Raw genomic sequence first — 23,724 nt, 5'->3', positions numbered from 1 at the left:
CTTTGACCTACATCTATTTTTGTTTAACTTTCTTCACTTTGCCCCTTGACTTCCCAGCTTGTGTACCCTTCGACAGTAGGAGCCACACAATGCATTGATGTGTGCCTGACATAACAACTTGCAGAGTACACAGTCAATGTTTATGTATTGATCTCATTGAGCCAAATTGCTTTCCTAACATCTAACTCAACTAAACTAAAGAAATAGAGGTTTAATTATTGGAAAAAAAGAAGAAGGAAGGTGGTCTTTTGGGAACATGAGCTATGTCTAGGGGTAATAAATGCAAATGCACACATCAGATTATTAAGTGGTATGAGGCCCCAGGGTTCCTGGAAATGGATAAAGGGAGAAACAAAGAAATGAGTAAAAAGAAGAAAGGAGGAAATGAGATGTCCAAGCAAAATTTTTTTTAACATGTTGCAAAGTTTTCTCCCTTCTCTCACAAGCCCAAAGTCCAGAGGTCTTTTGAACTTCCCTCCTTTTCCAAGTTGTCTCTTGAGAGGGTCAGCTTTAAAAAATAAAATAAAATAAAAAAAGAACTTTGTAGATTATTATGCTTGGGACGTGTTTTATATGTTAGGGGTAAAGACAAGAAATGCCAGGAACATTTTATGTCTCAAGTGGCTCTGCATGGCAAGGTTTCATTATAAAAGGAAGATAATGAAATTCTGCTTCTTGCTGGGTTTTCAACTGTAATTGGTCTTTGATCACTTTACTTACATCTGCTTCACCATCTGAATCTATAAAATGGAAATGATAAAAAATAGCCTCCTGATGAAATCACCAAGGGTGTGGAGAAGGTTACTGATTTTATGTGTCCACAACGATAATCTCACTCCACACTTTATAAAGCAGGACATTAATAAACGAGATTAGGGCATCTTCTATCATATAGCAGAGTGCAAGGAAGACTAAGGAGATGTTGGGCTTTTATGACCCAGGCTGTTATAAGACATTGCCGCAATAACTATCCATGAAACAGCTTTGGATTTAGATATATCTAGGTTCAAAAGGTTCCTCCTATTATGCCCACCACCTGGATTTTCCAGGAAGCAAGAAACTTAGTTGCAAGCTAACTGGCTTGCCTAGCCCTTGTCAGAAAAGAAGTACCTTTAGCCTCTGGTAGTGTGTGTTCATCATTCAATGCAGACTTTCAAGTCCAGAAGACAATCCAAGTCCCTTGCAGCTATATATCGGCCTAAATTGGGCATATTCCAGAAGTTCCCTGCCTTCACATTAAAAAGACTAGAAGATCTGTAACTTTTGTCAACAAGTCCCAACTTTGTATCCTGTTGGCCTTAAAGGAAAGCTGATTTCCTCACAGGACATTGATATGTTTATTGATAGAGTTTGGAAGCAGGTGCTTCTTGGAGAGTCTACATGTCGATTCACCTTAAAGAAATCACTACTGAAATGAGTCTAGGCATAGTCTTCGCAATGATATATGTCTCAAGACTCATTGAGTCTGAAACTATCTCTGTCATATGCAGTTTATTGGCGAATTTAAGTACTTTCAGAAGTTTTTCTCTGACCAAATCAACCATCAGCTCTGTATGTAATTAGGGAACAAAAATAGATCACAAATGGTATTAATTTTTTGGCTGAAGTATATGTATGTTAGTAGAGCCGACATAGTTATATATCATTGGTTTGTATTTAAGCACAAAAGGTTTTATTTAAGACCCTTACATACACTATTGTTTACCTTAATGGCAAAATCATCACTGATCCAAAAAAGGACTGAGTCCTAGTTAATAGATGCTAGCAACCTTACTGTTTTATGGATCTTTTCTTTTTTATGGTTCTGGGGACGGACCACAATGCCTCAGTGCTAGCACTGAGCTATACCCCAAGACCTGCTTTATGAATTTTGGAACAACAAATATGACTGTATTACCATGCAATAAATACTTCAAATGGGTTTAGCTTTCACTTAGGAATTTATTATCAAGCAGGCATAATGTCCCCAACATTGTGTTATATACAAGGTATATAGCAGCAAACAGAATAGACATGGCTTCTGCCCCCAAGGAATCTACAGATAGTTTAGAATCAATTAACTTATTTTATCATGATTATAGACATTCTTCCTAAGTGTTATAAGAATGCCTAATGGAAGGATCTAAGATAATTTAATGGAGGGGGAGAGGAAACAGGAAATGATCCTTGAGAAACAGGTATAGTTAATATTTAAATGAAAAATAGGTTAGCTGGACTCAGCGGTGTGGGTATGTATGAGAGAGACAGAGACAGAGACACACAGAGAGAGAGAGAGAGAGAGAGAGAGAGAGAGAAGAGAGGAAAGGAGAGGGAGGAGAGGGAGATGGGAGTGGGCAGGACTGAATACACAGGGATATAGGAAACTTCGAAGGCAACTAGAATGACATGTTCAAAGTGAATTGACTTAGATAAAGAAATTGGGGGCTGGGGATGTTTCTCAAGTGGTAGCGCGCTCGCCTGGCATGCGTGCGGCCCAGGTTCGATCCTCAGCACCACATACAAATAAAGATGTTGTGTCCGCTGATAACTAAAAAATAAATATTAAAAAAAATTCTCTCTCTCTCTCTCTCTCTCTCTCTCTCTCCCTCCCTCCCTCCCTCTCTCACTCTCTCTTTAAAAAAAAAGAAATTGTAAAAGATATGGAATGTCTAGAATTTAAAGAGTTAGAAGTTCTTAAAATGAAACTAAAGAATTAGGCAGAAGCCAAATAGATGTAGGTACTTGTTATTTAAACATCTTAATGATGTAGAAAATAAAGTAATACATAGAATAAATGTTTTCATTGAAGTAGTTAGGTTTGTTTTTCAAGTTTGTTCTTCAAGTGTCAATGATGTTTAAAATCCACTTTTGTGGAACATTCCAGCTAAGTTAGGCATTACTCTATTTGGTACATATAAAAACCACACATAGAACATTTAGATAAAAATTATTTGATAATGTTCCTTTTAGTGTTAGAATGATTTTACAAAACTATGTTAAACTTTTACATTGTCTTATGGACCTGGGCATATATTAATATCATATTACTATGGGCAAAGAGTGGAGACCGCATCCCCTGTATCAAAAATATATACTATTCTTATTCACAATCAAAACATCTAAAAACAGACTCCTAATCTTCTCTTGAAGTATGCATAGTTTTTAGAACTCTTTCATTTTCTTTCCTAATATTTTAAAACTGAGGAAACAAAGAGTCCAAAAGAAGCAAGTATCTTTTTGTTGTTGATTTTTTTTCTTTACTTTCATATTTTCTCGGTACAAATATTTGGCTCATAGCATTGCTGTTATTTTTTTCCAAGGATATTACTGTGTCATATCAAAAACTGACATTTTTATTTTCAACAGAAATTGCACAGCAAGGGTGAAGATAAAGATGGGTGGAGAAAACTATATGTCAGTGATGTTCCTATACTTTATCTCTACTGGCCAATAGGTGTAAAATTACGATTAAAATTTTGCTTCCTTTTGTTCTGAGTTCCACCATGAAATTTAACCCTAAGTCGAGTATATGAGTTTTATTGGTTCTTGATGTTTACCTTGATCCTTTGAAATTAACTTTTGTTTCCTTGGAGTTGACTGATTCCTATAAAACTAATACAATAAAATGTGACCAAGTATTTTTGGTGAAATTGTGTCTAAGAGAGTTTGAGGTGCTATGACAAAATACCATACAGTGAGTGGCTTATAAACAACAGAAATTTATTTCTCATAGTTAGGGAAGACATCCTAGATCAAGGCACCAATAGCTTCTATGTCTGATGAGGGCATGCCTCCTGGATCATAAATGACCATCTCTTCACTATGTCCTCACACAGTGAAAGGGACAGGGGTGATTTATGTGGTCTCGTTTTAAAGGCAATAATCCCATTCACAAGGGCTCTGTTTTATAACCTAAGCATCTCCAAATATTATCACATTGGGAATTAGTTTCCAATAATATAAGTTTGAAGGGGATATAAATATTAGGTCTCTTTTATAGGAGAGAGAATGAAATTATCTAGGATTTAATCAAAAAAGTAGCATATTCCAAGTATGACTAATCAGGTTTTCCTTTTATTCTTTACCCCTGGAACCTTGTTTGAAGTATCCATTACATTCAGTACTTTTACTTGAAAGGCCATCCAATTGAGGTTTATTCATGTCAATTTGTTGTGGTGACATTACTGTGGACAAAGGGAGGAGGCTTTCCTCCTGTCAAAAATATATAATCCTTCAGCAATTCAAAATAAAATAACACCAACCTTTACATGCAGTTTCATTGCTTCAAATTTACTTCAATAGAGATACGTTTGTTATTGGTGATGTTTTCAGTGAAGATACTATAGTGGCGCCCCCTTCTTCACCATTGCAAGTTAATTAAGCTTCTGCAGAGACCTCATCATAAATTGTTGTTGTTAAGAGAATATCAGCAAAGATTTTCTGCAAAAAACAAAACAAAACAAAACAAAACCAAAAAAAAAACTCAGTGTGATTACAACTCCCTATTTCCTGTTGCTCTGTCTTGCAAAAGCTAAGTTTGACCATGGACTTGACGATGTTGCTCCTGCTTTTGTGGTAAAATGTGTAAAACCTCTGATTGTTCTAAAAAATGAGACAAAAAGCACTTTCTGATAACTCAAAAAATTACTTTTATGTAGACTCCTGCAAAAATATAAACCCCCAATCTCCCCCCCACACACACACATTGGGTATAAAATACAAAGAGTTTCTAGAATAATTGTCCAGAGGAGGAAATTTCAGGCACAAGCCACACTCTGGACTGGTCCGGTTGCAGCCAATAAACCTTCTTCCTGCTAATTCCTTGGATGGCTAGCCTCATCAGTCCTACATCAGTACCAATAAACAGAACCCAAACAAAACTAACTGGAGGAGACAAAATAAATTGCCATCCTGCTATTATCAGGGAAAAGAAAGTATGAGAATAAATTGCTATCTTTTAACTATTCAAGGAGGCCCGTTTTCATAAATATAATCTATGGGCTCAACTAATTGCCATAGTTGGGTGTTTTGGGTAGTTTTTAAAGTTATATATAACATTATGATACATTTTTGACATAATCATAAAATCATGGAATATAATTTGCTCTAATTTGAGTTTTACAATTTAAAAAATTCTTGGATCCTCTTAAAAATCCAAAACAAATAGATCATTTAGAAGTGGTTAACTCTTGCATTATGCTTTCTTCTGATTTAGAATAATTGAAGATGAAAAGGTTTTCTCCCAAAGATGTACCTTGGGTTTCATTTGAATTCTCAGGCACATTCTATTTGTTCTTACCTGTCAGTTCAAGCCTGCTTTTTTGACTATCCAAAGAAATTTTATGGAATGTACTTACACCCTAGCATGTTTGGTATTAGATTCCAAACCTTTCAATAAATAAAATAATCAATGGAAATTGTACTTGCCTTTGACCACTTCCAATGAAATGGGATGTATTATGTCCTTATATTGCAATGTAGAGTACAGATTATATTGCACTATAGACTAGATTAAATATAATTATCAGAGCATACAAAATGCTGGATTGTATTTTATAAGTAAATATTACCATCCGTTTGAGAAATTGCATAAAGAAATATGCTTTAATTACCACCTTCAACATGCAACTTTCTAAAGAAAATCATGTAATGAAGGCAAAAATATAGGCCTTGTTCTGTAGAATAGGACAATTTGAACTATCTTTTAGTGGTGACTTGGGAATCATCTTTTAAAAGAGTATTGTCAGTCAGGTGTTGTGGCACATGCCTATTGCATTCCCAGCTGCTCAGAAGTCTGAGGCAGGAAGATCACTTACTCCTAGGAGTTCAAGACCAACTCAGTCCACGTAAGAACCCATCTCAGAAGTAAAAACTAATACAAAATAAATAGCAGCATTGTCAGTTTATTCTGTTTAGCTGACTCTTCACTTGGTTAACAGTATATTTGTGAATAATTTAGCCCTAAAAATAGTTTTTTCATTCAAGTAGAAGTACAAGAATTTAGAGAATAAAGTAGTTATATATGGAATTGAAGTAGACATTATTTGACTTTCCACCCATTTACCCCTATTGCCCTGATAAAGAGTAAAGTCTGTCCTTCGATTTCCAAATCAAATTGTTACACTAAAAAAAAAAAAAAAAAAAAAAAAAAAAAAAAAAGATGCTCTTTGAAATAGCAGGCATCTGACATTCATTGATTATGGAGTATATGACCCCATTTTTGGCTACCTTTCTTATGTATATATGTTATCACATATTTTCTCATCTGTCTCTCCGACCCAATCTGTTTTCTAAATCTCTTTGTCATTGTCATTGTTGTTAGATGACCTCTGTTACTCATTGAAAATGCAGTGTTTATGCTTTTGTTTTAGTTGAGTCTCATCAGTGATCTTTAAAAATACTACTGACTTAAGAAACACTATATCAATTATGTTAATTCTTCTGTTAGTGCCAAAGATATGAGGGCACATTTTATGTATGTGTGTGTATGTATTCATGTATTTTAGATGTCCTTTCTCAAAGTCATTCAAAAAATATATGTGAAGTTTTCATCTTTCTCCACCTTATTTAGGACTCCCCGCCACAACATTTTCCTACTCATAATATCAATGATTACTTCTTTTATGACCTGAGGAAGATGTGAAACAAATAATGAATTCATTGGATGTTTAATTCAATGGTAATATACTAAAGAAATGAAATTGTATTTGAAATTTGTGGTCTTTCCTTTGGAAAGTATAAAAGAAAGTTTAACTATGCAGTTCATTTTTCTGGACACTAGTATTTGATTTTCTTTTCTTTTGAATATTATCAGACTGTAAGGGGTGTCTTCTTGGTGCCATAGAAACTATAAGAACTGAGAACAAGATTCCCTTCTCTAGTTCATTCTATAGATTATCATAGAGATTTGTGTGCAAGCTCTGGAGATATAACGTACATGATACACAATATTTGGTCTCACAAAGCCTTGGACTTAAAAAAAACTGTTTATCAAATATGCAATTATGAGGTCAGTGCTTATTTCTAAAAGGGATGACTCAGGAGATGTGAATGTATATTGTCAGCTGTCCTAACTCAAAGACAAAAGGGAACACTCCCTGAATAAATAATGTTTCCACCAAGAAGATTCTATCAATGAGAGAGGGATGGCTAAGGAAAAAAATAGATGGGGTAAGAGCTAGGAAGAGTATCTTAGATAAAAGAAGCTACAAGTGAAAAGACTCAGAGAACAGAAAGAAGAGCTTTAAAAATCATTGAGGAAATCTTCATAGGGTTAACAATAGGAGAGCAAGTCAATGATGGCCATGAGATGGGGCAGTAGAGGTAGGAGGGGACCACATTGTGGATGTGCTCATGTACCTCATTGGAGGTCTAGATTTTATCCTGAAGGCAATGGAGAGGGTTATGCTAGTGGCATGATTTAAGAGTGGCTGATATGTGGAGAATGAGTGGGAGTGAGTGCTGAGATACAGGGAAGCCTCTGAAAGTCTATAATAGTGATTGGACAGTAGGGATTTGCTAACTAGATGGGAGGGTTTCTGAAGTAATATGGGCTGCTCCTGATGACATGAACAGCCTAGCATGAAACAGAGCTCAAGGTTCCACCTGTAGTTTCAACTGGTATGATTATCGAGTGACAACCAAGTCCCTGGAGTAAAAGAGATGTGCTTTTGGAAAATACTTCATGTTTGCTTTTCAAATTATGCATGTAAAGCATATTTATTATACAAATCACTATAAGACAAAAAACACATAACTCAATATTCACACTGCCCTACGGTAATGAACATTAAATTTTAGTGTATTTCAAAAATACACATTTATGCAAACACAGAAAAGAGAGCACCAACTGTGTGAACATTTAAAAAATGCAGATATATTTAGAATTGTATACTATTTGTATCATTTATAAAAATTATTCACTTACCAAAAATATATTTCCACACTATAAAAAAACCATTTTGCAACATTTTAATGATTGCATGATGCAAAGAAATATTTTTAGTGCTTTCCTGAAATGTATGATTATTTCAATTGTAATAATTACATTTTAAATTAAATATTAATGTGTGAAATATTTTCAATCAGATAGACATTCTATTGGCAAACTGATAAAGTCTAAAAGATAGTTTTCTAGTCTTTAAAAATGTTTGGCAAATATTGGGGTAGGTTTACTATGGTAAGTATAGTATATTATAAGTTTAGTGCAAGAAAATGGAAACACTTAGAAATTGTTCTAAATTTGGGAAAAGAAACATATCTGTTATCTTTCCTACAACAATGTTTCAGTATTTTTATGTAGGTAGTACCGTTATTTAAGGTTTCTCTCCTCCCCTTGTACCTCATCTGAGCTATTGCCAAAATACATTAGCTCAAAATTCTGTTAAATTTTATGGAACAGAAAAACTCTTCTTGCAATATCCACAATTGAGCACTGGGAGGGCAGTCCAGCTTCTTCCTAAGTGCTTTATAGATCAAGAAAACACTCATCTATTTGCAAGCATTATTCAAGGTCAATTTAAACAGAGTTTCTTGCAGACAATTTTTTTATTCAAAGAAGCAAGACTCTCAATTAGTTTAGATCTATGAATAGGAGCCATTGTTTACTGCCTGTTATTTGTACCTTAAGCTCTTATGTCTTTTTTAGAATAACTTAATAAAAAGCAGATATTTGAGTCTATAAAAGCATACACATATTTTTTTGAATCTTATATGCTTCAACATGTTAAACTTTAAATGAAACTGAAGGACACTCAAACAAAGTCACTTTTGTCAAAGCCTTTTCCTAAAACACATTTGGATGATGCAAGATGTAATCTCTTGTGATGTCCAAGTGATTGATAAACCAATTTATGTGGAATACATAAGAACTGTTTGGACTTTGTGGTTTTCTTAAATGAGATGAATAAGAAAATTTGTTTTCTGAATAGGAACTAAAGTATGCTAGGCCTATTTTAGATGCTTCAGTGTGCCAAAGATGGTATTAAGTTTGGTGTTCATAAATTACTAATCTGGAATAAGAGGTTGAATGTATTTTGAAAACTTAAACCTGTTTCACCTGAACATGTTTAACTAGTTAATAAGAAACATCAAAAAGAAAAAACCCTGAGGTCAATGGTCATTTTTTGTAAAGCTATTATATGCTGTTTAAATTGCTTGTTCGGGTCTGTCTATAACATAAGTTTAATAACCTAGCTCAAATGCAAATTTCTAATTTTCAATTAACATAGGAATAATTTTGTTTGCTAAAATAAAATAAATGAATGAATGACAAGTCTGAAACATGAAATGTTCTAGGTAGAACTTTTTAAAATTCCAAATTTCAAAAAATCATGTGGCAACTGTATAGCTCAAGCTTTAAGTATTAACTTTTAACCTTTGACCTTACAGATTTTAACCAATGAAATGTCTCTTTAAACTTTAAAGGAAACAATGATAACGAGCGCCTGGCGATTGCTAGACAGCGAATTCCATATCGACTTGGTCGAGTAGTTGATGAATGGCTACTCGACAAAGGTAAAAAACATTGATTAAAACTTCAAATAAAAAAATAATTTGAACATAACCAAGTAGTACTTCATTGTAACACTAATAAACATAAAAATAAATTTTCCGTAAAACTAAATTAAAAACAAATTTAAAACAGTTAAATGTAGATAGTAATATTTGCATACCTTGTATAATAATTTCTATACATTTTTAGACGTACCAGCTGTTTAATAATCTTACCCAGTTAACTTAAGGTTAAAGGGACTGTTAAATATAATCCACTAACTCAATCTATGAAGGTACTCACAGCAAGCATTAACCCAAAATGATAAATCATTCATAGATTATATGGTTCCAGCCTCTAAATTATTAACTAAAATATATGTAGTTCTGATATCTTTATTATGGTCCTGAAAAAAAAAAAGAAGCAAAACTCTTTGTTTAAACTCTAGGAATCTTAAATAGTGGGCAATATGGATTGCCAGTCAAAATGAAGTCCCTTTAACGTTTGCAACCTTCTAAGAGCATTTGGGAACAAGCCCTAATTAAAACTGAACTTAAAGTTGTGTGCATGCTTTTTATGAGCAGAGAGCAAATCTGCTAAACTGGATCCTCATTTTGATGATAATGGTACTGTTGCTAAGGATTGCTGTTTGATGGAAATGTGCCATCTTTTCTCCATTGGTTTGTGTATCATTCCTGAAGCCGCTTTTTACATCTGAAGCTATTTTTTTTTTCATTTTGTTTTATTTTGATAGACTTGCTGAAAGCCAATCAGAAAAAAATATTTTTGGAATTTTTTTTTGTCTCTGACATGCTAAGTGTAAACCCTACATTTCTTTTCAGTGTGATTGCCGGAAAAGTAGAATAATTCCAATAACAATGGACTATTGCCTTCAAAAATAAACATTTCTAAAGAATAGCATACAGATACATGTGGACATTATGCAAATTACGAAATTTTTACCATAAAATCTAAAACTAGACTTCTGTTACTCTAGATTAGTTTCTGTCAGAGGTAATTTTAGGATGACAAATGCTTGAAATGTTAGATATGTCATACCTTTTAAATTTAACAATTTAGACTTAAGAGACCAACAATATAAGATATGAGGGCAAAGGGCAAAGGGATCCACTAAAAATTGATTTGTAATACCTATCTTTGATTGGTCTTTTAGCAAAATCACTACATTTACAGTAACTTGAGAATTTACAAGTATTTGCCAATAATTATGCATTTCATGGACACCTCATTTATAAGCAATGAATTATGAGTCAAATGCCTCTCTTATAGTTTATTGCTCTCATTATCCACCCCATGAAAGATCTGTTTTATCATCCTTTGTAGAATGTAGAGTTCACAATCAACATTTTTGCATGTATGTAATATTATTTTTACAGGGCGTCAGCTCACAATCTTCAATAGCCAAGCAACCATAATAATTGGCGGGAAAGAGCAGGGCCAGCCCTTCCAGGGCCAGCTCTCTGGGCTTTACTACAATGGCTTGAAAGTTCTGAATATGGCAGCCGAAAACGATGCCAACATCGCCATAGTGGGAAATGTGAGACTGGTTGGTGAAGTGCCTTCCTCTATGACAACTGAGTCGACAGCCACTGCCATGCAGTCAGAGATGTCCACATCAATTATGGAGACCACCACGACCCTGGCGACTAGCACAGCTAGAAGAGGAAAGCCACCTACGAAAGAACCCATCAGCCAGGTGAGCATGTATATTTCATTCCTTCATTTGGGGCTTGTGAAAGTGGGCTTTTTTGCATGTGAGACGTTTATAAAATAAGATTATTTTTTTCTGATGTCAGGCTGAATGCTTCCTTTGAGGTTGCTTAACATAGTGCATTCAGTTGGAATTTGAACCATATTGTAGTTTGTGGACATTTATAAAAGGCTTTGTGTTGCTTTGCTGGTTGCTGGCTAAGAGTCTTGATAGAATACATTTGGTCTAGCCCAGGCTGAGAGGATTGTCTGCTTATTGCACACTTTTCAATTAAAGTTTAATGAGCAAGTAAATTAATGAAATATTTAAAAGACCTTGTTTGTTTAAGATCAACACTTTATCATTTTTTTTAAGAAAAAAGCAAAGCTGATCTTAAGAGAGGTATGCCTGCAATACTTATATTGTATTTTGAAGTCTTAAAATTTTGAGTTGATAGACAAGTGGCTTTCATGGTGATTGATACTCTATTCTTCTTCTATGTATGAGAAAAACATGTTATTTCTTTGAGGACAAAGGCACCAAATGTGCTATTCAAAAACTATCTTGGGCTAAGGTATTCTGTATATTTTACTAATTGTGCTCACCTGGAATTCACTTTAATAGCTTATTATTCAATCAAAAATAGAATTTTTAAATGTGGCATAGTTACAAGCTAGAGGCTTATTAATTCAACTAAGATGTACTTGTTGATTGCCTACTATGTATTAGACACTGATGTAGTTATTACTATCACATCAATGAAGAACACAGAACGACATTTATGAATGCTGGTAGACAGTGTAGAAATGCCATTACATGCTATTAGATGCCCATTGACATTTATAGCCTCTGTATATATTCAGTTGCTAATGCTTTCTCAACTGTTCATTTTCCTTGGTCCCAAATTCATTTTTAAATTTTGTTTGTAAGTTAGTAAATGTCTTTCCTAGGTACCATAAAAAGCTTTTCCAAATAGATGACCCTACTTTTCTAGAAAACTTCCTTCTAAAGGCACATGAGTAACAACAATTAATTTCAACATTGCTTTTACTTCATGTGTTTGAAACAGACTAAGTACCAGATTTGGAAAGAAACTAATAGAAAGCAAATTTTGTTTGTATCTGCACCCTATCTACTAATTAATACATATTTCCTACAAAAATAAGAAAGTAGATTCTAATTTTTACTTTACAAAGAAAGAGGAGTTATGAACAGAATAGAGGAAGAGAAATGTCCTGGGAAAAGAACAATAAATTATAATTATAAATTTTGTATATTAATAAAGGTGGTACAGTATGGTATTGCATATTTTGCACCTCTATGCCCCTGTTTTCTTCCTGTTTGCCTTTGAGCACATGGTAAAATGGGCTGTCTCCAAGGATAGTCAAAAGGACATATTTATTAATCACTCTCTGCAGGTGCAGGACACTCTTCTAAGCAGGAGGATATATTGAAACAACAAACACAATCTCTAGCCCTCATGAAATATCCATTTTAGTAGAAATGTTTGCTTCAAGTGTCTTCCTTTTATTGACTTCTCTATCTATACTGACAAGATTGGTGATAATGTCATGCACTTAACCACTTTATAGAGTTGTGACTTTAGAAAGATTAATGCTTGCCCAATAGATTCATTTGATATTGTCTTATAATACTTCATTAGTGATTTCTTCCTGTCATTTATTTGTAGTTCAGTTAACGCTAAGCAAGTTTTTTTTAAGTGAATCTGATACAGGAAAAATGAAGCACAAAGGAATCAATACCCCATTTCCTTTCTATAAAATAATTCATAAGAGAACAAGTGCATTCAGAGTTGGAAATGTTTCTGTGAATATAATTGGAAATAGGTATTGTTCTTAGTAGTTGTATTACATTTTTAATGAAATGACAGTTGCAAAAGCTCCTAGGTAATCTAAATGTATCCTTGAATAAGAAAAGAATTATTAGCATTGTTTTGATGTAGTTTATCAATTAGTATCTGCTACATACTAAGAAATATTGTTTTGAAAAAATGAAAAATAACCATTTCTTTAAAAGATACTGAGAAATTCAGAAATAAAAGTATGCATTTTATAATATTAATTAATACATAAGAAATACAGTTGACTGCTTGTTAATTTAATTGCCAATGGAAAGATTTTTTTTTATTATGAGCTATTACATGTTTAAAGACAGCAGTGGTTTACACAAGTAAATGATTTAATCAATTAATAATTACTTGGGTCATTTGAGGAAGTATTGACTTAAATAAAAAATTACTAGGTTCATGGAAAATAGATACTTTAAATCTTTACATCTTTTAATAGACCAAGAACAGCAATTAAAGAGTTTGACTTAATATGTTACAAATAATCAATTGTTACCAATATTCAATTGTGGCAACAACGTTTTAAACTTGGACAAATCATTTTTAAAATTGTTTATATGTCATAGGTGCCAGTGAAATGCACCTATATAGGAGAGGAAAACCAATAGAGAAAGAAGCAAATTATTTATTTTTGAGTAATGCAATAACTTATTGCAAACTTTTCTTACCTCAACATTGATTTTCAAATTGTCCTCTAAGTACAAAGAAGTTTTATATATAAAATATTTAATGTGTTTGTTGGAATTGCTCAACATTTAGGAAGTTTAAATATGTGAGTGATTTGTAATGCTAATTTTAGTTCTGGAAACGTTTACCCATTTTTTACAGATTAGATGCCTCATCTCTCCTATCAACCTCGTCCATAATGGCTATATCTGCCTGCTTTTATCTACTGCCTTACTAAATTGTGTACCAGGAAGGGTCATTTCATTTTTCAAAAGCCATACTGGACTGTTTTTTCAATCAAAGTGTATTTTCCTCAGTGATAACACTGAGCCACTTAAGCTACAATGGCAATGTACCTTGGGGTGATTGCATGTTTTAGAACTATGGAAACAGATTTTTGGTCAAGCAGAATTAAATTGGATTCATTTCATATAGATGAGATGAAGTTTGTTCAGTCATCCTGCAGGGCAAGGAGTAGGTGAGAAATGTATTTCGTTTTTCACAGGGTCCAAGAATATAAGAGTGTTCATGAAAATATCCTCCATAAGATCCTGTTTACTTTCCTACTTAAATGTAAATATGCTTTAAGAAGAAAAAAATAATAGCAGTTTTTCTTCTTTCTTGATCAATTTTCATACTGAGTTTCCTTAAAAATACACAATTTATAATATAATAATATTATATTAAGTATGGTGATATTTATCAACTCTTCTGAATAAATGGCTTCCTTTTAATGCGAATATAACAATATTGATAATACTTTTGTATGCATAACATAAAGTTCAGGAACCTGTTTTACTTAGAATATTTAATTATTAAGTATTTCCATAAGACCCATTTGCCTTAGGAGACACTTTCCATCAGACTATTCTCAGAATACAAATATTTGTGAAAATAATTGGTGGGTGTAAAATTGCTAGGAATGTTGACAGCTTCCTGGGATGGGGAAGCAATGAGATGGAAGGATTTAGCCACTAAATGTTCCCTCTCCTTCTTCATGATCTGGTAATGTTTTATGATGTGCATGTGTGTGTGCATTTATGTAAATAAGTAAAAGGGCAACCTTCACTCCCTTTGCTTTCCAATCTGTATAGAAAGGAAAGCAGATCTGTGCTGTTTCTTTTAAGATCAAGATTGTGGTATTTATTCTGGAATTTTCTTTGCAGCACATTTTATGATCTTTTCTTTCTTTCCTGAATACTTTACAAGCTATATACATATTATAGAAACTTTGAATGCTTGGTTTGGTAATGTTTTTTTCTTAGAGGTAGTATAATGGAGAGAATAGTGAATGAGAAGTCTGGTTTTCCATTGGACACCAGCAACTACCTTATTGTGTGACTTGAACAGTTGTGTTTACCTCACTCTTCTTTAGTTTTTGTTGTTGTTGTTTTTGGAGTGGGTGGGGGCTGGTTACCAGGCATTGAACTCAGGGGCACTTAACCATTGAGTCACAGTCCCCAGCACTATTTTGGATTTTATTTAGAGACAGAATCTCACTGAGTTGCTTAGCACTTCGCCATTCTGAGGCTGCCTTTGAACTTGCAATCCTCCCGTCTCAGCCTCCCGAGCCACTGAGATTTAGGTGTGCAGCACCACGCCTGGCTTTTTTAAGTTTGTTGCTGCGCTATAAATAAGTGGGTTACTAGGAATCTCTTGCATTTTGTTCAGCTCTAAAATTTAATTGATTCTAGTGATGATACTCTTAATTAGGTCTTCTCATCATTATTTAACAAAGCATAGATGTCACCCTTCACCTTTTCATAGGGTGGCCGTGCATCCCAGTTGGCCAGGATAGTCCCAGTGTGTACCTGACATTCTGAAGTAATTACTGATATATTTTTGACTCTTAGTAGCACCCCATTTTGGTATCTAACCAATATTGCACTCCACTTTTTTTAGCATATGTAAAACCTATCTTTGCAAGAAAATCATACTTCACAAGAATAATAAATATCAACCCTCTCCTTAATATTCAGAGAAGAAACCGATCTGGTAGTTTTATCTGGTTTTTAGAATACACAGCTTTTTCATCTTCTCATCTTGTTTCAAAAATCTTGAGAAAGGGGAGAGAATAAGGTTTTGAAAGACTCTAGTTTTTGACTAGCCTGCATCTCCTGGGAAGAAATTAAATTATGGAGTGGGGCAGAATCAGCAAATATGAGTAGAATATATTGGACAGTTCGGTGGTTCCAGGGTGAAGTTTTCCAGGGCAGAGTTACCAAATCTACTCAAGGAGAGAAACTCTAGAGGGTTATAAAACATTTGTGGTAGCTTGTCAGAGACATGTATATTTCACACATGAGACATCCTATTAAAGTCAATGGCATTTGATTCCCAGTGGAATTTTCTGGAAAGAAACCCAATTAGTGTTCCAGCAAGAAAAGAGTATTTAATATATTGGCCACCGCTAGTGCTTCTTAGAGGCTTTGGAGCTACTCATGAAAAATGAATACAATTTGTTTAAAAAATGTAAGCAGAATGAACACATATTCCCATGAAAAATATTTAGAAATAACTGAATACCTATTGTAACTTCCAAGAACAAAAGTTTATTTTTATTAAAAATATTAACTAGCCATAGCTGTGGATTCATTATTTAAAAAAATAATAGTGTTACTTATAATTATGTGTGTTCCTGATAACCACTCTGAATGTTTAAAATACTGGTGACATGAATAATTAATATTATTTTCCCTAGCCCAATCCTTCTACTGAATTTTCTTATGTTAATGTACACTTTTGCAGTAAGTTTTAGTGCACATTGGAAGGTAAAACACTTAAGTGTTGATTTTAAAATATATACAAAGGCATGTTTTCTGAAACTAATGGTGCCTGGTGAGAAGATTTATTCATTGCAATTTTAAATGTGGGCAAGCAACTGCTATTTTGAAGGAAATTTTTCTCCTTCATTGCTGGCAAGCAAAAGTCCCAGGGTGTGTACGTTTGAAAGGGTTTACTTTAAGAAAATTCTGCAAAAAGTCTCTTTGAAATCTGGATGAAAAGGTTCTCACTCTATTGGTAGATACAAACTTGGTTTTGAGATGTTTTTCAACAAAACCAGTCCTAGACAAGTATATACATCCATCCATCCATCCATTCACTTAACATAGCACATATTCGTTGAGCAATTATTACATCCCAGGTACTAGTCTAGTCACTGGAAATACAACATTGAACAAAATTAAACTTATGTTCTAGTTGGGGAAGAGAGGCAGAAAAAAAAAAGAATGAAGAAAGCAAATAATATACATGGATGTCAACAGCTATAGGAAAAAAAGAGGATAGGAGAGCAAATGGTTGCAGTGATAGGGAACATGAAGTGGAAATGCCTTTTGAATTAATGTGCATAGATTACTAGTGATAGTGGACTTAGTTGTAAAGAACACTTATTCAAACATGCGGTCATATCTAGGAGATTATATCCCTTGTGGATGGGGCCAGGGGCAGCTGATTGCTCTGTTAAGGAATGAGAAGCCAAGGAGAGAGCAAAAGTGACACCAAGATATGTTGTATCTGTTCCTCGCTTGCGTTGTTCTCTGGGTTCTAATAAGTATCTTAATTAAATCAGAAGTATAATGAAATCCTAGAGTGCATGTGTATCAAGGAAAAGATGGAAATTTTAAAAAGTACAGGCTGGTATTACTATTCCTTTCAACACATGCAAAAATGGAGGCGCAGGGAAGTAAAATAACTCATCTCAGGCTGTGCAGCCTGCTTCTTTCCAGAGTACTTGGATGTGGTCTTCCCTCTGCCCTTGTCCTTGACCTCTTTGCAGAAGCTCATCACCATTTGCCTCTTATATTCATAACCACCTCCAGTGGGATTTGGACCCAGTTGTGCTACTGTTTTGAAAATGCAAATATTATGATGTCATTTCCTTCCTTCATATATTCATGAATTTAGGACAAAGGGCAGAATCCTTGAGTAGTCACCAAGGTCCCTTCTCCACAACTGGCTGCTCTCAGCCTTGCTGCAAATTTCCTCAGCCAGCTCCACACTCTTTTCTTTAGATCTATTAAACTACTCACAGAGGCCTCTAGAGGTCACACCCTTTCAAATCTCCATGTCCTCTGCAGCAGGTCCATCAGTCTCCAGCCTCCATGACTTGCCCAGGCCATCTCTCCCACTTGGCTTCAGGTCCCTTTCTCTGTGTTTTGAGTAAGTTCCTAGGAGTTATCTTCCCCAGTGGATTTGACATTTCTTGATCCTAGAAATTATGCTCTATTTTACTTTATAGAATGAGCACAGTACTTGGTGCATTATTTGAATGAATGAATGAATGAATGAATGAATCTATCAATCAATGATTTTGTCATTTGGCATTTATTACCAAAATAATTACTTTGACTATTAAAAAAATTAACAAGTATCCAATGTTGGTCGCTTTACACAGTATTAAAATTTCAGCAGGTGTTACATTTTGTGACTCATATTTGCTTTTTATCAGAAATTAACATTTTAAAAAAATGAAACCATCATTAAATGTAATTAACACTAAATGATAATGGTCTTTATCAGAATTCTATGCTATAAATGCAAACAAAAGTAGATGCAGTTCCTATCCTTAGGGTTCTAAATTTCTGTTTGGCTCTAAGCCTTTTTTCTCCCTCAGAAAACGGAGAGACATTAACTTAAATTATCCCTAAGGCCCCATCTCTAAAAATCTATAAATTTTTATTTTTATTATTCAGATTCAGAAGAGTCGATTTTAAGATTTTGTGGTCACCCTAACATGTTATATTTGTTTAAGGTTCTGTAGCTTTTGCAAATCTTTAGGCAACAACTAGTAAAATATTACGTAGTGTTTTATAGTTTGAGAAAGTTAGCTCTAAGAAATATGAGTAGTTGTCTAAGATCACACAGTGAATAAATGTTGACCCATGACTGAAGTTCAGCTTTGTATCATGTTTTAATACTCCTTCTCATATCTAATAGTAGTTATCTAGATATTTATAAATACAATTCCATATTGCAAACCTGTTATGGAGCTGGGGCCTTCCAAGAAACTGAGCACCGCAAAGACCTCCTCTTTTGAACCCCAATTCTTTTTGACTAAGAAAGATTGCAGACATGTTGCTCAGAGTAACAGGAATGAGTTTTTTGAAGGGATAGAGAAAAGGGAAAGGGGACACTTTCAAGAAAATGAGTGGGTCCTCTCAGAGAGAATGCCAATGTGCCTCTCCTGCACTCCAGCTTTATTGGAGATCCCAGAGAAGTTTCTAGAGAGTCCTTCCCAGGTCCACCTCTTGACTTTTTACTAACAGCAGGTGACATCATATTTTCAAGTCCTCACTGTCATGGCAACTGTAGGTCACCTTGGCCCATGCTGACTGGTTCTAATTGGATCCTTAACCATACATTCTTACAGATTTTATGGTTAGGAAGAACTGTGCTTATCTCCTAGAGTTTCAGGATCTGGTCAGAAAAGTCTCATCCTTCAGAGTAACTTAGATTTCTCTTATCAATATTATTTCAGGCTTGCATTTGTCCTGCAATGAACAGGTAGTTTGCTGAGGAATGTAATCTATCCTGTCCACTGAGGCCAGGTAGGGTAACAGGTAAATTGCTTCATAGAAAAGAAAGCATGTGGGGGTCAGCACAATGGGCCCATTTTATAGAATTATTCTCTTGACCTCACTTTCCAACCATCCTCATCTGTCTGTCCCCTAACATAACAAGATTCTGAATCCTTGTGTCCTGGGAGCTACAATCTAAAGAGGCAGCACTGGTATGGATCCTTAGGGGCAGCACAACAGATAGGTCAAGGGCATCAACTCTGGAAGCAAAGAGCCCACCTAAATGCCAGCCTTCCTCTTAACATGTACCAGTTATGTGTTCCTCATCTTAATACCTCATATTCCCACCTATAAAATAGGGATTGTGTTTTCAGTGAGGATCAGATGACTCAATATTGAGTGGGAAATATATAAAATTATGCTAATTTGAACAACTTTTTCCTATCCAAACATGGAAATTTCATATGGTTCATTCTAAACTATAGGAAATAGGGTGCCTGACACATTTAAGCCCTATATAAATGATACTTATGTTTGAGAAGCATTCTTCAAATACAAACTACGAATTAAAGAATGTTTTGTTAACCTTGAAAGCTGTTTTCTCTACTTTGAAGAATAATTGTGAATTTATCTTTCTAAAACAGAGAATCAGTTGTGTGGCATATAAGGAACTGAGTTCTCTCCTGACTGAGGTGGCAACACTCCCCTGGGGAGGTGGGTATGAGAGGCTGGGTCAGGTAACAGAGGGCAGGGAATGACTCCCAGGAAGAGTTGTCATTTCCATTTAGGAGGCAAGGGCCCCAGTGTATTTAGCAACACTGGGCTGATCTGCACAAAGAACTGATGGTTGTCCCCATTCCTGCCACTGTTTGACTCAGCTTTCCCATCCTCACCCACTGGCCTCCAATCCCTGTGGACTGAGCATTCTGTAGCTTGTGTGTACTTATTTCCCAAGTTGTTCCTAGACAGAAAGAAGCTGATTCACAGTATGATGCTGAATCTTGCAGATTTGATTTCTGAGTCTTATCCTTCATAACGTATTTGGGTGAGGGAGCTTAAACCTTGGAAATATACTTGTGCATGAAAAACATAGAGAACTTTTGGCTCTGCATTAGACCAGATTGGGCTTGTCATTCTTGACATAATCTCTTTTGATATAATATTTAGTAGCCCTGGAGAAATAGAATTAATTAAGACTTTACATTAAATTAGTACATGGTAGTAATTTCAGTGGGAATTTCCTTCAAGAGAATAGGCAAAGTTGGCACTTCTGATATTTCTAATATCAGTTTCTGGACAAACAAACATCTTTTTTTAAATTAAATAATTAGTATTTTAAGTAACAAGACTATAGCCATACTTAATTGTCTTAGTTTTGATCAGCACTATGAATTATTTGGACTAATATTTTGTGACCTTGTAGTTTTGAAATTTATATGTATGTCTGTATTACATCTGCTGATTTATCCCTCTCTTTAATGTCATCATGGTTGTCTTTGAAGTTGAGGAGGGGCCAAATCATCGGATACATAAATAAACAAAAGATAATCGTGTATGTATATGAGTGTGTATGTGTGTGTGTGTTTGTGTGTGTGTGTGTGTGTGTGTGCAAGCAATGCTTCCATCTTATATAGTAAAACATTAAGCTTTATTCAATAAATGAAAGTCAGGATTATTTGAATGTATGATAATTTCTTGCATCTTTGATCATCTACAGGCTATATTAGATTTTACTACTTCAGATATCACTGAAAACTTCCCCAGTCATAAAAGAGTCATATTGACATCATTAGGTAGAATCTCAAGAAAAGGTTTAGGTAATTCATCTGCCTTTAATAGGCATTTACCCAATGATGTTCCCTGTAATCTCATCTTCACCATCCTGTTTATATAAAATCTTAAGCAGACAGATAGCACCCTGTTAACTAGAGGTTTCTTCACTAAGTGTTCTATATGCCAAATATAAAAATAAAACAGGAAGTGTGTGAGTGTGTGTGTGTGTGTATGTGTTTGTGTGTTTCCATGGTACAGGTAGCCTGTAAATCCACAATGCTTTTACTTGAAATTGCAAACTACAAATATCTTACGTGCACCTCACCTCACCTATGTAGTACACTTTGCAAGCTATTATGCTATTCTTGAAGATGAGATATCTGGTAATGCAGGATTTTATAACAAGAACCATTTCTCTAACTCCTAGATTATTAGGAATCTATACATAAAGTACTCTGTATTAACAATACCAAAGCTCTTGTATACCACTGATTTAGAGTCTATTATTAGTAGGATCACTAATACAATTGAAACTTGGAGACAACTTTAAAGAAGGAAAGCTATTTAGTGCTGTTTTGATAGCAAGTGTATTGGGCAATGCATTTCTATTATTTCACTTTTTCTGAGTGTTGGCAATGTGCTAGACACTGCCCTGACTCTGGAATTACTCACTTTCTCTCCTTGGTATATTTAAAACCTAAATTGTGCTTGTGCAGAACTTCTTCTAAAATAGATTATTATTATCTAAACCATTGATGTAGTAGGGTTGTTGTTGGCCTTGGACTCCTTTGCTTCATTTTAGAAGTTTCTAGGTCTAACAGGAGGTAGATACTCCTCTGAGAGACATATGGGGGGATGAAACCACTTCCATCTTTATATGAAATACTGCTATGCTGTCAGGAAAGCCCCAAGAGCTGGGTGAGTTGATGCGAGCCTGGAATCCCAACAACTTGGGAGGTTGAGGCAGGAGGGTCACAAATTTGAGGCCAACCTCAACAACTTAAGGAGCCCTAAACAACTTAGTGTGACCCTTTCTGAAAATTATAAATAAATAAATAAAAATTCAAAGGGCTGAGGATGCAGCTCTAGTAGTAGAGGGTCCATAAGTTCAATCCTCAGTAATGAAAAACAAAACAAAATAAAAAGCTCTAAGAATGTTAGATATATAAACATTAACATTAAAACAATTATATGGAGTAAAGCATGAACTGTGTTTATCCTGAAGATTCGTTGAGAATATCAAGTAAACTTGTATAATAAGTAAAGCTCTTAGCATAGCACCTGTCATGTAGTAGGTGCTCATTTTTCTTTACTTCTTCAATATCCTTATCATTTGGTGGAAAGGGTACCAGGAATTGAACGCAGGGCCACTTAACCACTGAGCCACATCCCCAGCCCTTTTTATTTTTTTATTTTGGGTCAGGACGTGTGTGAGTATGTTTATGTATGTGTGTGTGTTTCTATGGTATAGGTAGCCTGTAAATCCACAATGCTTAGGGCCTTGCTAAATTGCCAAGGCTGGCTTTGAACTTGAAATCCTCCTGTCTCAGCCTCCCCAGTTGCTGGGATTACAGACAGTCACCACCCTACCTGGCCCTCCTCAGTATCCTTATCTACAACTGGCCACTACCTTTTTCTTCTTTCTCTACTTGCTTTCTTTGTTTTCTTTCCTGTGCTAGGCACTATTTTACCACTATAGATTTGCATGTGATGACCCAAATGTGAAATTTAAAAAAAAATTGTTCAGTGTTTTTCCAACATTACTGTAACAAGAATATGAAACTGTAATCTTTTGAAGATACAAGGGGGTGAACCAAGTGAGGAGCTTCTCCCTGCTGAATCATGCTATGCAAGCTATTATGAAATCTCCAGGAAATACAGTCAAGCATGTGAAATTCAACAGTAAAGATTTGTCCCGGAACGTTTGAGAGAAAGTTATTTCCATAGTTTCTCCACTTCCTAGCTTACCTTGGCAGCTGATGTCCCCTGAGTATGTATCAAAAAGAGTTATGTGTAAGCCTAGAAAATGATAAGTTCTTGTGTCCATGGATCCAGAGGAGCTATAAATTTTTTCAGAAGAGAAGTCTCTTGTTCTAATGAATATATTTCAGAAACGAAAAGGTCTATCAAGATTCATACAAATCCTGTGCTGACATTTTCCTGTCTACTTTCCCTTGCACACCATTAGCAGGAAATTGGTAATTATTTTAGACAAAGTCAATATGGCAATTCATAGCAGTAGGATAAAAGATAAGACATTACACACTAGCCAAAGGACTACTTGCTCTGTTATAAACTGAGGGCTTTTCAGTGTCTAAATAAAGAATTTTCACTGTTCCAAAGATGGTTGAATCACATTTGTGACTGTAATTTTTCGTGTCTTCTTTAATGACCTGGTTGTTTTTACACCCTTGTCAATGCAACCTTGCATTCTATAGTTTTTAGGAGCTTGATTCAGAAAAACAAAGGTTTTCTTTTGTTTGTTTGTTTTTGTTTTGTTTACTTCAACTCTGAATTTTATCTTTGGTTCCCTAACAATAATAAACTCCTTGACAATACATAAACACAGAATCCAATTTCCCACTTTCAGTTTCTGCATATGGTGCCTCTCTTTTTCTGGGGTTGCAACTGTGTGAGTGATCTTGTTAGTTTCTACACTTTAAAGTACTGAAGCTCTGTTAATGTTAATAGCATGGGGTAGTTTTAAACCTTGCAT

The 23,724-nt window shown here is 34.7% G+C and overlaps 1 protein-coding gene across 6 annotated transcripts in view; it reads left to right on the top strand.

Annotated features, from left to right (window-relative positions):
- Nrxn1 (neurexin 1) overlaps positions 1 to 23,724 on the top strand; it is a 1,089,464-nt gene that overhangs the window by 951,067 nt on the left and 114,673 nt on the right. For all 6 annotated transcript variants that reach the window (XM_071601560.1, XM_071601558.1, XM_071601559.1 and 3 more), the window contains 2 exons: positions 9,406 to 9,495; positions 10,870 to 11,189. In XM_071601560.1, the coding sequence (XP_071457661.1) occupies positions 9,406 to 9,495; positions 10,870 to 11,189 (410 nt within the window). The remainder of the gene's footprint in view (positions 1 to 9,405; positions 9,496 to 10,869; positions 11,190 to 23,724) is intronic.

The sequence above is a fragment of the Marmota flaviventris genome, chromosome 14 (assembly GCF_047511675.1).
Source record: "Marmota flaviventris isolate mMarFla1 chromosome 14, mMarFla1.hap1, whole genome shotgun sequence".
In the NCBI taxonomy this organism is placed as follows: domain Eukaryota; kingdom Metazoa; phylum Chordata; class Mammalia; order Rodentia; family Sciuridae; genus Marmota; species Marmota flaviventris.
The sequence above is the reverse complement of the archived record's forward strand: the minus strand, read 5'-3'. Positions and strand labels throughout refer to the sequence as shown.